Below are 14,735 nucleotides of genomic sequence, written 5' to 3'. Positions count from 1 at the left end.
ATGTGACCTGGTGTCGTCTTCATCTTCTTCAGCTGCTTCCACCGTGAGAGACTCAGGAGTCGACGCACAAACAGTTGTGTTGCTCTGCTCTCTGACTCACTAACACAAGAGTCACGACAACAAGAGATGAATGTTTCAAACACACAACCATCGATGCCATAGTTGTGTGTTTGAAACCCATGTGTGTGAATGTCAGGACGTGATTGGCTGTCACTGTGAGTGTGTGTTTGGTGTGTGTGTCTACCCCACGGCTATATTGTGTGTGTGTGTGTAACAAGATGTGTGTGTGTAACAAGATGTGTGTGTGTAACAAGATGTGTGTGTGTAACAAGATGTGTGTGTGGGTGTCGACCAATACTTCAGTTGCCCATGAGCAAGAGCCCACGTTTGGCAAGTGAGTAAATATCAAGAGTGAGATGTGTGTGAAGGTGTTCGTCTCAATACATGTTTGTGTGTGTGTTTGTGTGTGTATGTGTAGATGTGCGTGTGTATGTATGTGTGTAGATGTGCGTGTGTATGTATGTGTGTAGATGTGCGTGTGTATGTATGTGTGTAGATGTGCGTGTGTATGTATGTGTGTAGATGTGCGTGTGTATGTATGTGTGTAGGTGTGTGTGTGTATGTGTGTAGATGTGCGTGTGTATGTATGTGTGTAGATGTGTGTGTATGTAGGTGTGTAGATGTGCGTGTGTATGTATGTGTGTAGATGTGCGTGTGTATGTATGTGTGTAGGTGTGCGTGTGTATGTATGTGTGTAGATGTGCATGTGTATGTATGTGTGTAGATGTGCGTGTGTATGTATGTGTGAAGTGCGTGTGTATGTATGTGTGTAGATGTGTGTATGTATGTGTGTAGGTGTGCGTGTGTATGTATGTGTGTAGATGTGCGTGTGTATGTATGTGTGTAGGTGTGCGTGTGTATGTATGTGTGTAGATGTGCGTGTGTATGTGCGTGTGTATGTATGTGTGTAGATGTGCGTGTGTATGTATGTGTGTAGGTGTGCGTGTGTATGTATGTGTGTATGTATGTGTGTAGGTGTGCGTGTGTATGTATGTGTGTAGGTGTGCGTGTGTATGTATGTGTGTAGATGTGCGTGTGTATGTATGTGTGTAGATGTGTGTGTGTATGTATGTGTGTAGATGTGCGTGTGTATGTATGTGTGTAGATGTGCGTGTGTATGTATGTGTGTAGATGTGCGTGTGAATGTATGTGTGTAGATGTGTGTGTATGTGTGTGTGCGTGTGTATATATGTGTGTAGGTGTGCGTGTGTGTGTGTGTGCATGTGTATATATGTGTGTAGGTGTGCGTGTGTGTGTGTGTGTGTATATATATGTGTGTAGGTGTGCGTGTGTGTGTGCACGTGTATATATGTGTGTAGGTGTGTGTGTGTGTGTGCATGTGTATATATGTGTGTAGGTGTGCGTGTGTGTGTGTGCATGTGTATATATGTGTGTAGGTGTGTGTGTGTGTGCATGTGTATATATGTGTGTAGGTGTGCGTGTGTGTGTGTAGGTGTAGGTGTGCGTGTGTGTGTGTGTGTGTGTGCGCATGTGTATATATGTGTGTAGGTGTGTGTGTGTGTGCGTGTGTATATATGTGTGTAGGTGTGTGTGTAGGTGTAGGTGTGCGTGTGTGTGTGTGTGCATGTGTATATAAGTGTGTAGGTGTGTGTGTGTGTATATATGTGTGTAGGTGTGCGTGTGTGTGCATGTGTATATATGTGTGTAGGTGTGCGTGTGTGTGTGTGTGTATATATGTGTGTAGGTGTGCGTGTGTGTGCATGTGTATATATGTGTGTAGGTGTGCGTGTGTGTGTGTGTATATATGTGTGTAGGTGTGCGTGTGTGTGCATGTGTATATATGTGTGTAGGTGTGCGTGTGTGTGTGTGTGTATATATGTGTGTAGGTGTGCGTGTGTGTGTGTGTGTATATATGTGTATATATGTGTGTAGGTGTGCGTGTGTGTGCATGTGTATATATGTGTGTAGGTGTGCGTGTGTGTGTGTGTATATATGTGTGTAGGTGTGCGTGTGTGTGCATGTGTATATATGTGTGTAGGTGTGCGTGTGTGTGTGTGTATATATGTGTGTAGGTGTGCGTGTGTGTGCATGTGTATATATGTGTGTAGGTGTGCGTGTGTGTGTGTGTGTATATATGTGTGTAGGTGTGCGTGTGTGTGTGTGTGTATATATGTGTATATATGTGTATATATGTGTGTAGGTGTGCGTGTGTGTGTGTATATATGTGTATATATGTGTGTAGGTGTGCGTGTGTGTGTGTGTGTGTATATATGTGTGTAGGTGTGCGTTTGTGTGTGTATATATGTGTGCAGGTGTGTGTAGGTGTGTGTGTGTGTGTATATATGTGTATATATGTGTGTAGGTGTGCGTGTGTGTGTGTGTGTGTATATATGTGTATATATGTGTGTAGGTGTGCGTGTGTGTGTGTGTATATATATGTGTGTAGGTGTGCGTGTGTGTGTGTGTATATATGTGTGCAGGTGTGTGTAGGTGTGTGTAGGTGTGTGTGTGCGTGCGCTGGTGTCCAGTAGGTGTCGCCCTCGGTTTGAACATGATTTCCCTCAACAGTGAATCACTCCAGAGCAGCGACACCTACTGGACAATAATGAAAGTGTTTCTTGAAGTTTCATCAATTATCTGTAGATTTGATTTGAGCAACAGATGATATTTAAAAAGTTTGACAGCCGTCAATCATCAGATCCTGATCAGATATTGATCCAAGAGTGAAGGTCAGACGGAGATGCTTCCAAACATAGTCGAGGTGTCGACTCGTGTGCGAGGAACAAACAACACGTCCAAGATTCTGACTTGAAAAGAAGCAGATCCAGTGATGTATCCTCCTTTCCAGAGTGTCCCTCGACCCTCACGACTGGTTGTGATCAGAGACTCACTGGCGAGTCGGAGACAGTTGTTGTTTCTCTGATTCTCAAAGTTCTTCAAAGACAAAGTTTTAGATGTTTTTAAAAAAAACATTTTGTTTTTCACAACAATAACCAAAATAACTTTTATCTTCAGCATCAGTTCATCCGTCGTTCATTCTCTTCTTCTTCAACAAGTGGTGCATGAGTAGGATGTCAGATTGAAGAGAGTATCTCTGGCGCCCCCTGCTGTCAGAGGAGAGTAATTGTTGCTGCTTGTTTGTGTTTTATCTTGTGTTTGCTGTAAAAACTCACTATTGTCAACAAGTTTGTCGCTTACAATCTGACGTGTGTTGTTGCTTTAACATGAAGAGTGTGTTGTTGTGTTGATGTGTTGTTGTGTTGCTGCTTTAACATGAAGAGTGTGTTGTTCTGTTGATGTTTTGTTGCTTTAGCATGAAGAGTGTGTTGTTGTGTTGTTGCTTTAGCATGAAGAGTGTGTTGTTGTGTTGATGTGTTGTTGTGTTGATATGTTGCTGCTTTAACATGAAGAGTGTGTTGTTGTGTTGATGTGTTGATGTGTTGATATTTTGCTGCTTTAACGTGAAGAGTGTGTTGTTGTGTTGATGTGTTGTTGTGTTGATATGTTGCTGCTTTAACATGAAGAGTGTGTTGTTGTGTTAATGTGTTGTTGCTTTAGCATGAAGAGTGTGTTGATGTGTTGATGTGTTGTTGCTTTAGCATGAAGAGTGTGTTGTTGTGTTGATGTGTTGTTGTGTTGATGTGTTGATGTGTTGATATGTTGCTGCTTTAACGTGAAGAGTGTGTTGTTGTGTTGATGTGTTGTTGTGTTGATAGGTTGCTGCTTTAACATGAAGAGTGTGTTGTTGTGTTGATGTGTTGATATGTTGCTGCTTTAACATGAAGAGTGTGTTGTTGTGTTGATATGTTGCTGCTTTAACATGAAGAGTGTGTTGTTGTGTTGATATGTTGTTGCTTTAGCATGAAGAGTGTGTTGATGTGTTGTTGTGTTGATGTGTTGTTGTGTTGATATGTTGCTGCTTTAACATGAAGTGTGTTGTTGCTTTAGCATGAAGAGTGTGTTGTTGTGTTGATTTGTTGCTGCTTTAACATGAAGAGTGTGTTGTTGTCTTAATGTCTTGTTGCTTTAGCATGAAGAGTGTGTTGTTGTGTTGATATGTTGCTGCTTTAACATGAAGAGTGTGTTGATGTGTTGTTGTGTTGATATGTTGTTGCTTTAGCATGAAGAGTGTGTTGATGTGTTGAAGTGTCGTTGTGTTGTTGTGTTGTTGTGTTGTTGTGTTGATGTGTTGTTGTGTTGTTGTGTTGATCTGTTGCTGCTTTAACATGAAGAGTGTGTTGTTGTGTTGATGTGTTGTTGTGTTGATGTCTTGTTTCTTTAACATGAAGAGTGTGTTGATGTGTTGAAGTGTTGATGTGTTGTGTTGATGTGTTGTGTTGATGTGTTATTGTGAGAGACAACATATTGTGTTACTGACGTCATGAAGAATAAAATAAAACATAAAGATGTTGTTTCATCTAAAGACCAGGATGTAAAAATCACGGCTCATTCACCACAAACGCCGTCAGAAGTAGGATGATGTTTATCAGAGAAGATTCATTATTTACACGTCGCTGAAGATCCTGCGGTTCATCATAGAAAACACAAACTTTCCCTCATGTTTACACGTCAATAGATACAAACGAGCCTTTTATACAGAATTTAGAAATTCACAAAATAAATAAATGTGCCGTGTATAGTTGAACCTTGTCGTATATAATCTGAACATATACACACACGTCTATATTTGAAGTCCACGTTATAAGTTCAATTTCATATGAAAAACACAAAAGAATCCGATTATTTTGGTTCCGTTGCGACTCAAACCACCGCGACCGTCCTGGACAGGAAATGCCCGTTTCCATGGCAACACAGTGTTTTTCTAAGGCAGGAGAAAAGACGACGAATCTTTAACTTGAAATTAAACAACAGGTTCGAGAGTCTTTGGTCTTCAGATGAGATTCAAGCAGAACTTCTTGATTCTTCTGAAGAAAAGTCCAGTTGATTGAGGAAGAACGACGAGTCTTTGTGTTTGTGTTTGTGTTTGTGTTTGTGTTTGTGCTGAAGATTCAAAGGTTTCGCAAGAAAAATAAAAATATTAAAGAAACTTGTGTTTCATGAGTTTATTTCATATTCAGTTGTGGATCCAAAATGAAAGAATTCAACCTTGAAACCATAAAATAATGTCTTTATATTTAGATTTATTTCTTTACTTTTTATTCTTTAAAGTATTTCTCTCATCGTAATAAAATATATTATTTAAGCTTCATTTATAATGTTGTGACTTAAACCATCTTCATTATCTTCAGCATTTATAGAATAAAACTTCATGATTTAATGATAATGTTTTCACGCGTGTGGAGAAGTTATGGTTCCATGACGGAGGGATGAGGGACCAGAGAAGGAAGGATGGAGGAGGACGAGAGAAGAACGAAAGACAAGAACGTCCAGAAGCTTCGACTCGAGACGATTCTTGAGGAAGAAGAAAAGTTTCTATCGTCGTTTGTTCAACAATCTGAAGATAAAAAGATGAAAAGATAAAAATATAAAAAAAGATAAAACGATAAAAACGATAGAAAGATAAAAAGACGAACGTTGGAGATAAAACGATGTCGTTTCATTTTGGATCGTCGACTGAAAATCTCCCTCAAAGTCGTCACGACGACAGTAAACTGTGCCACGGATCCTCCAGGGGAGTTCCTGGAAAGGCGTCCGGCACTGACAAGTCCATCGGTTGAGCCGAGAAAAGACTTCAGGCCTCGGCAGGTTCTGTTTTGATCTGGATGAAGTTCTGGGGCAGCTGCACGGAGGCGTCGTGGAGACCCTTGAGTTCCGGCTGCAGAGACATCTCCCCTCGGACCTCCAGCTCCTCCACCGGAGTCAGACCTTCGCTGCTCTGAGAGGAACGTCCGTGGCCGAGGAGAAGGTCCACCTGCTGGCTGCTGTCGATGATCACAGTCCGGTAATGAAGCTCCGCCTCTCCCGCCTCCACCTCCTCCTTCTGGAAGGCGTCGAGCACCAGCGCCGGGTCTCCGTTGACCATGGACTGGAAGTAGTTGGGGTCGAGCATCTCGTCCTTGACCTGCAGGAGGTCGCTGGACTTCAGCACGGTGGCGATGACGGTGCCCGGCTGCTGCGCCACCATGGTCTGCCCGCAGCTGGTGTTGATGGTCACCAGGCGCGGGAACCCGTTGAGGTGCGCGGCGCCCCCTGCTGGAGACGTGCAGAAGGAGGAGGAGGTCACGGGCGAGGCCAGGCTGGTGACCAGCAGCTGCTGAGGGAGGCCGTCCTGAAGGTTGCAGATGCCTCCGCTCAGAGAAGACGTCTGGATGGTCAGCACGTCCTTGCTGGACGGGAGGCTGTGGAGGACGGAGCCGAGAGGAACCTGCAGAGAACCCGAGGTCACCACGAGAGGAACCGAGGCCGAGATGCGCCTGAAGGAGAGAGAACGTGAGAAGGTTGTGAGTAAACAACAACATCAGATGTTTCTACAGAAGATCCTCAGTCAGAACATCATCGACATCAAGTCCAGAAGCTCCAGTGAACGTAACCTTCAAGTCAAAGTTCTTCACGTCGATTGAAGGTTGTTTTTTATTTGTTCATTTTGTTCAAACAGAAATATTTGTTCATATGAAGGTCAGAGGTCAACATCAAACAACATCCCATGATGCATTGTGAGAGTCCAAGATTTCACTCTTTTCTGACTTAAGTAATTATGATAAAAATATATTTACTGGTCGAGAAAAACACCTTTATTTTGATATTTTAGAAACATCACCTTTATTTTGAAGTTTTAGAAACGTTACCTTTATTTTGAAGTTCTAGAAACATTACCTTTATTTTCAAGTTCTAGAAACGTTACCTTTATTTTAAAGTTTTAGAAATACCACCTATATTTTTATATTTTCAAAACATCACCTTTATTTTGAAGTTCTAGAAACATCACCTTTATTTTGAAGTTCTAGAAACATTACCTTTATTTTGAAGTTCTACAAAAGTTACCTTTATTTTGAAGTTCTACAAAAGTTACCTTTATTTTGAAGTTTTAGAAATACCACCTATATTTTGGTATTTCAAAAACATCACCTTTATTTTGAAGGAGTACAACATGAAACAGAAGAACACCAGGTACTGATGATACTAAGGTAAGTTAAGATAAAACTTTATTTAAATAGTTTTTTCCAGTAACCAGCAATTTTTCATAAACAATAAAAAATAATACATAAAAAATAAAATAAGAAAAGAACATAAGACTATAGTATATATTGTATATTATACATTCTATACATCAACAAGCTTCAGGTGGTCATAATGTTTGTGCGTGTCAAGGTCACCTGAGAGCTTCATCGGTGGCGTCCGGCGTCTGGTTGGCGTGCAGCACGTGAAGAAGCTCCTCCACGTGTCCGTTGTTCTCCTGGTACAGACCTTCATCCAGAGGTTCTTGCTTCATCTTTATCGACTCCTCCTGGGCTCGGCCGTGACCTCTTGACCCCCCGCGAACCACTGACCTCCCGTTGCCGGACCTTTGGTTGGCGTAGGGTTTGTTTCCGTCGTCGTCGTCCTCGATCACCACCAGGTCTGAAGGCATCTCCTTGAACTGGTAGACCAGACGCTGACCCTCCACCTTGGCCAGGATCCCTCGTTGATAGTAGTACCTGCACCAGAGTCAGAGGTCAACCGGGGTCAACCAGGGTCATGTTTACCATGTTCACCACAAGGAGGCGCTATTTCTAGTATAGTTTTATTTTCATCGATATAGCAAATAAAGTCTGGTTCTGCTCCAGTTTTCTGCCTGTTAAAGGAGAAACTCTCTTGTGATTTGACAATTTACATAAAGTTTTATTTGATATTTTATTTTCAATTGTTCTACCAGACGTGACATCATGATGTTGTGTTTATTGAAGGTCATGATCGTATCAAACAAATTTTAATTCAAGCCAACATTAGACTGACTTGATATTATTATCACAGGGTTTAATTTGAGGGGATGTTCAAAATGGCCGCCGCTCCTACCTCAGGGCTCGTCCCATCGTCTCGTAGTTCATGTCCGGCTTGTTCTTGTGTTTTCCCCACAACTTGGAAACAGCCTTGGAGTCGACGAGCTTGAAGATGCCTTTCTCCCTCTGAGTCCACTTGATGTACTTGGGACACGTGTTCTTGTCCTGCAGCAGAGCCAGAAGGAACTCCCACAGGTAGATGGTGTTTCCTGGACATCAAGAGTGTTTGAAAACACATCTGAACACCTTGAAGGAGGACGAGGACACACTGGAGACTTTATTCACCTTTGCCCTCTTTGTTCTTCTTCCTGAGAGGCAGGTTCGGGGTCGAGATGGGAGAACAAGGTCGGACGGCCCGAGGTTTCCTCACTGGGATTGAAACAGAGTGTTAGTAGCCGGAGTGTCGAGAGTTGAGTGTCGAGTGTCGAGAGTGTCGTGGAGTGTCGAGAGTGTCGAGATTGTCGAGAGTTTCGAGAGTGTCGAGAGTGTCAGGAGTGTCAGGAGTGTCAGGAGTGTCGAGAGTGTCAGGAGTGTCAGGAGTGTCGAGAGTGTCAGGAGTGTCGACAAGTGTCGAGGAGTGTCGAGAGTGTCAGGAGTGTCGACAAGTGTCGAGGAGTGTCGAGAGTGTCAAGAGTGTCGAGAGTGTCAAGAGTGTCGAGAGTGTCAGGAGTGTCGACAAGTGTCGAGAGTGTCAGGAGTGTCGACAAGTGTCGAGGAGTGTCGAGAGTGTCAAGAGTGTCGAGAGTGTCAGGAGTGTCGACAAGTGTCGAGAGTGTCAGGAGTGTCGACAAGTGTTGAGGAGTGTCGAGAGTGTCGAGAGTGTCAGGAGTGTCAGGAGTGTCGACAAGTGTCGAGAGTGTCGAGAGTGTCGAGTGTCAGGAGTGTCGAGAGTGTCGAGAGTGTCAGGAGTGTCGACAAGTGTCGAGAGTGTCGAGAGTGTCAGGAGTGTCAGGACCGTCGACAAGTGTTGAGGAGTGTCGAGAGTGTCGAGAGTGTCAGGAGTGTCGACAAGTGTTGAGGAGTGTCGAGAGTGTCGAGAGTGTCGAGAGTGTCAGGAGTGTCAGGAGTGTCGAGAGTGTCGAGAGTGTCAGGAGTGTCAGGAGTGTCGACAAGTGTTGAGGAGTGTCGAGAGTGTCGAGAGTGTCGAGAGTGTCGAGAGTGTCAGGAGTGTCAGGAGTGTCGAGAGTGTCGAGAGTGTCAGGAGTGTCGACAAGTGTCGAGAGTGTCGAGTGTCAGGAGTGTCGACAAATGTCGAGAGTGTCGAGGAGTGTCGAGGAGTGTCGAGGAGTGTCGAGAGTGTCGAGAGTGTCAGGAGTGTCGACAAGTGTCGAGAGAGTCGAGTGTCGAGAGTGTCGAGAGTGTCAGGAGTGTCGACAAGTGTCGAGAGAGTCGAGTGGAGTGTCGAGAGTGTCGAGGAGTGTCGAGAGTGTCGAGGAGTGTCGACAAGTGTCGAGAGAGTCGAGTGTCGAGAGTGTCGAGAGTGTCAGGAGTGTCGACAAGTGTTGAGGAGTGTCGAGAGTGTCGAGAGTGTCAGGAGTGTCAGGAGTGTCGACAAGTGTCGAGAGTGTCGAGAGTGTCGAGTGTCAGGAGTGTCGAGAGTGTCGAGAGTGTCAGGAGTGTCGACAAGTGTCGAGAGTGTCGAGAGTGTCAGGAGTGTCAGGACCGTCGACAAGTGTTGAGGAGTGTCGAGAGTGTCGAGAGTGTCAGGAGTGTCGACAAGTGTTGAGGAGTGTCGAGAGTGTCGAGAGTGTCGAGAGTGTCAGGAGTGTCAGGAGTGTCGAGAGTGTCGAGAGTGTCAGGAGTGTCAGGAGTGTCGACAAGTGTTGAGGAGTGTCGAGAGTGTCGAGAGTGTCGAGAGTGTCGAGAGTGTCAGGAGTGTCAGGAGTGTCGAGAGTGTCGAGAGTGTCAGGAGTGTCGACAAGTGTCGAGAGTGTCGAGTGTCAGGAGTGTCGACAAATGTCGAGAGTGTCGAGGAGTGTCGAGGAGTGTCGAGGAGTGTCGAGAGTGTCGAGAGTGTCAGGAGTGTCGACAAGTGTCGAGAGAGTCGAGTGTCGAGAGTGTCGAGAGTGTCAGGAGTGTCGACAAGTGTCGAGAGAGTCGAGTGGAGTGTCGAGAGTGTCGAGGAGTGTCGAGAGTGTCGAGGAGTGTCGACAAGTGTCGAGAGAGTCGAGTGTCGAGAGTGTCGAGAGTGTCAGGAGTGTCGACAAGTGTCGAGAGAGTCGAGTGGAGTGTCGAGAGTGTCGAGAGTGTTGAGGAGTGTCGACAAATGTCGAGAGTGTCGAGGAGTGTCGAGGAGTGTCGAGGAGTGTCGAGAGTGTCGAGAGTGTCAGGAGTGTCGACAAGTGTCGAGAGAGTCGAGTGTCGAGAGTGTCGAGAGTGTCAGGAGTGTCGACAAGTGTCGAGAGAGTCGAGTGGAGTGTCGAGAGTGTCGAGGAGTGTCGAGAGTGTCGAGAGAGTCGAGTGTCGAGAGTGTCGAGAGTGTCAGGAGTGTCGACAAGTGTCGAGAGAGTCGAGTGGAGTGTCGAGGAGTGTCGAGAGTGTTGAGGAGTGTCGACAAGTGTCGAGAGAGTCGAGTGGAGTGTCGAGAGTGTCGAGGAGTGTCGAGAGTGTCGAGGAGTGTCGACAAGTGTCGAGAGAGTCGAGTGGAGTGTCGAGAGTGTCGAGGAGTGTCGAGAGTGTCGAGGAGTGTCGACAAGTGTCGAGAGAGTCGAGTGTCGAGAGTGTCGAGGAGTGTCGAGAGTGTCGAGAGTGTCGAGAGTGTCAGGAGTGTCAGGAGTGTCGAGAGTGTCAGGAGTGTCGAGGAGTGTCGAGAGTGTCGAGAGTGTCGAGAGTGTCAGGAGTGTCGAGAGTGTCGAGAGTGTCAGGAGTGTCGAGAGTGTCAGGAGTGTCGAGAGTGTCGAGAGTGTCAGGAGTGTCGAGAGTGTCAGGAGTGTCGAGAGTGTCGAGGAGCAACATGTGTGTTGCATCACATGGATCTGTCGTGATCTTACCTTTGGTTTTTCTCTGAGGCTTCAAGGGACTCTTGGGCAGGATCTCGTCCATGGAGGACGTGTCTTCATCCATGGACATGTCAAGAGCGTCGTTGTCCATCTGGTCCGGCCTGAGAGGAGCGTAGCTCAGGTCCGACTCCAGCAGACTTCCATAGGAGTGAACTGAACAAGATGAAAGCAGAACCACTGGGCTAAGAAGATGCGTCTCCATGACGACAAGCGTGTCCATCTGTCACTCAAACTCTTACGCATTCTCTTCTCGTCCAGGATGTTGTTGGGAGACTCCATGCTGAGCAGAGCCGCCGCCGCTTCGTTGGTCTCCATGTTGTCCTCGCCTCCTGAGACTGTGGTCTCTGAGGACATCATGTCTTTGGTTAGGTTTAACATCTGGTTCTTCTGATCACACAAGTGTCAATCATCTCACCAGAGAGGTCGACTCCGCCCACCATGATGGACGCCGCCTCCACCACGTGCAGCGTGTTGTGCAGCGAGCTGTCCACCATGATGCCGTTGGTGACCTCGTCAGAGTCCAGGCCGGAGTAGACCTGCAGCAGGTCTGTGGGCGGGACCTGCTCCACGATGACGGCCGGGAACACGGACGGGTCGTCCAGCTGAAGGAAACACAAGCGAGTGTGAGACACACACACGTCACCAACACACACCTTCATGGTTTACACTCTTATTTTGTTCACTTTCATGTCACTCAGCAGTTGCCATGGTGACCAGATCAATAATGATTCAGATGTTTGATCAGAGATAAAGTTTCTCTACGAGCATCAGACGTAGATCCTCAAATCAAACATATGATCATCATCATCAACTTTATCTTCAACTTTATCTTCAACTTTATCTTCACAACTCGACACATTAAGAAACTCAAGTCGTCTACAGAGAGTCACACAAGCAGCAGTTTCGTACCAGCAACCCTGAACTTTGATTCTTGTCCAGCAGGACGTCGACAGGATGAGAATCTATATTTATTTATACATATTTATATATATATATCAATATTTAATCGTATTTTTCATGAGCTTTCCTCATCAAACGTCACATTTTAATCATTTTTTTAAACTAAATTAAGCTTAATTCACTATTTTTTTATAACCAGTGTCTTCCTGTTAAACGCGTTATTAAATAGTTTTTTGACAGTTTGAATTTGCATTAAATCGTTAGATTCTCGTCCTTATTTTCATTCTTTTGCGACACAAAGATGGAAAAACAAAGGATGACTTTCAATGAGTTGCTGTGAAGGGTAACCACCAGCAGAGGGCAGCAGAGAACAACACATAGAATACGATGGTTTTAAATCGAGTGAATTTGACTTCATGGAAAAATGAAACATGTTTGTTTGACAAACATTAACTGAAAGTTAAATATTAAAGAATCGTAAAAGTCTGACTCGTCATTATTATTCATTATATCATCATTATATTTCATTTATTTACTTTCATTTACTTGTTTATTTAACTTTTTTGTATTCACACTTTTTACTATTGTCAAAAAAATAAGAATTAGTGAACAAACAGTTTTACTTCTTATTAATCAGAAATATCAAAGTATAATATGAGAGAAAACTAAACGTCGTGAACAGCAGGTGATGAAGTCAAATCTTCAGAGAAAGAAAGAAAGAAAGAAAGAAAGAAAGAGAGAAAGAAAGAAAGAAAGAAAGAAAGAAAGAAAGAAAGAAAGAAAGAAAGAAAGAAAGAAAGAAGGATCTGTTTCTGCACAAGATGTCATTGTAGCTTCAGACCCTCAACCAGGTGTTCTGGACTCTGGAGCTCGAGACTCGGTTCACCTGGAGTCGAACTCACAACCTTCACCTCAGTTCACACATGTTGGATTCTGTATTTATGTTCGTTTATTGTTTTATGTTTGCATTATTACTAAGTTGAATATATATATATATATATATATATATACACACACAAAAGTATATACACAGTATATACTATATATATATATTCAAAAGTACATAGTAAACATACATACTGTAGTAAAGTACAGTATATACTAAATGTTATTTTATTAAACATTATTTAATTTATTTTTACAGATGTAAAGTAATATTAAACAGAAATAACTCATGTTTCAGCTCAGAAGGAAAAACAAAAGTATTTATTATTTTGTGGATTTGAAATAAATGTGACGCTGATGTCGACGAAGTAAAAACAACAACCAGGTTTGAACTTTGTTCCTCTTTTCTTGTTGTGATGCGAGAGACGTTTGTGTTGAACTTCCTCAGAGAATCAACGTGTGTGACTCACTGTCAACATCTGCCTGATGATAAAGTTTAGATCGACCTCTGACCTCTGCACTACACGACCTTGTGCGACTGGACTACACGACGTTGTGCGACTGGACTACACGACGTTGTGCAACTGGACTACACGACGCTGTGCGACTGGACTACACAACCTTGTGCGACTGGACTACACGACGTTGTGCGACTGGACTACACGACCTTGTGCGACTGGACTACACGACGTTGTGCGACTGGACTACACGACATTGTGCGACTGGACTACACGACGTTGTGCGACTGGACTACACGACACTGTGCGACTGGACTACACGACGTTGTGCGACTGGACTACACGACGTTGTGCGACTGGACTACACGACGTTGTGCGACTGGACTACACGACGTTGTGCGACTGGACTACACGACGTTGTGCGACTGGACTACACGACGTTGTGCGACTGGACTACACGACGTTGTGCGACTGGACTACACGACGTTGTGCGACTGGACTACCTGACGTTGTGCGACTGGACTACACGATGTTGTGCGACTGGACTACACGACGTTGTGCGACTGGACTACACGACGTTGTGCGACTGGACTACCTGACGTTGTGCGACTGGACTACACGACGTTGTGCGACTGGACTACACGACGTTGTGCGACTGGACTACACGACGTTGTGCGACTGGACTACACGACGTTGTGCGACTGGACTACACGACGTTGTGCGACTGGACTACACGACGTTGTGCGACTGGACTACACGACCTTGTGCGACTGGACTACACGACGTTGTGCGACTGGACTACACGACGTTGTGTGACTGGACTACACGACGTTGTGCGACTGGACTACACGACGTTGTGCGACTGGACTACCTGACGTTGTGCGACTGGACTACACGATGTTGTGCGACTGGACTACACGACGTTGTGCGACTGGACTACACGACGTTGTGCGACTGGACTACACGACCTTGTGCGACTGGACTACACGGCGTTGTGCGACTGGACTACACAACGTTGTACGTTGAAAACATCAAGTGAGTTGTGTAGTTGTGTAGTTGTGTAGTTGTGTAGTCGAACATGAAGAAGTCGTGGGTGCAGCAACAAAAGAACAATGAAAAACCTTCAATGACGTTTAACAGACACACCTGGTCTGGCAGGTTCATCCAGTTCACACTTGGAGAGTCCTGTGACACACACTCCTCATTCTACACACACTGACGACAGACACACACGCGATAAAAACACACACTTAACACAAAAACTCAGAATTGACAAAACACACACACAAACACACATGACACACAAATACACTCGACACACTTCGCTCCACACACTCATCAAGTGAGTTACAGGTTCAAGTTTAAAGACTTGTGTTGTTGTGTCAGATGTGTGTTACGCTTGCACTGCTTTAATAACAGTTGTGTAGCTCGTTAGATTGAAGCTCATCGAACTAGAGGCTCGCACTGTTGATGCTAAACCGCTAGCTGGCCTGTCTCAGTTAGAAAGTGTGGGCCACATAGCTTAGCAGTTAGCT

At 44.7% G+C, this 14,735-nt stretch overlaps 1 protein-coding gene across 3 annotated transcripts in view; it reads right to left on the bottom strand.

Moving 5' to 3' along the window:
* Positions 1–4,489: 4,489 nt before the first annotated feature.
* elf1 (E74-like ETS transcription factor 1) overlaps positions 4,490–14,735 on the bottom strand; it is a 43,579-nt gene continuing 33,333 nt past the window's right edge. For 2 of the 3 annotated variants that reach the window (XM_087799277.1, XM_087799276.1), the window contains exons 3-9: positions 11,373–11,559; positions 11,197–11,316; positions 10,949–11,110; positions 8,244–8,327; positions 7,975–8,167; positions 7,296–7,616; positions 4,490–6,395 (exon numbers count right to left, since the gene is read on the bottom strand). In XM_087799277.1, coding sequence (XP_087655403.1) covers positions 5,714–6,395; positions 7,296–7,616; positions 7,975–8,167; positions 8,244–8,327; positions 10,949–11,110; positions 11,197–11,316; positions 11,373–11,559 — 1,749 coding nt within the window. In that variant the 3' untranslated portion in view covers positions 4,490–5,713. The remainder of the gene's footprint in view (positions 6,396–7,295; positions 7,617–7,974; positions 8,168–8,243; positions 8,328–10,948; positions 11,111–11,196; positions 11,317–11,372; positions 11,560–14,735) is intronic. The other variant, XM_087799279.1, reaches the window with a different exon arrangement.

The sequence above is a fragment of the Callionymus lyra genome, chromosome 9, assembly GCF_982586985.1.
Source record: "Callionymus lyra chromosome 9, fCalLyr1.hap1.1, whole genome shotgun sequence".
Taxonomy (NCBI): Eukaryota; Metazoa; Chordata; class Actinopteri; order Syngnathiformes; family Callionymidae; genus Callionymus; species Callionymus lyra.
This window is presented reverse-complemented; position numbering and strand designations above follow the sequence as displayed.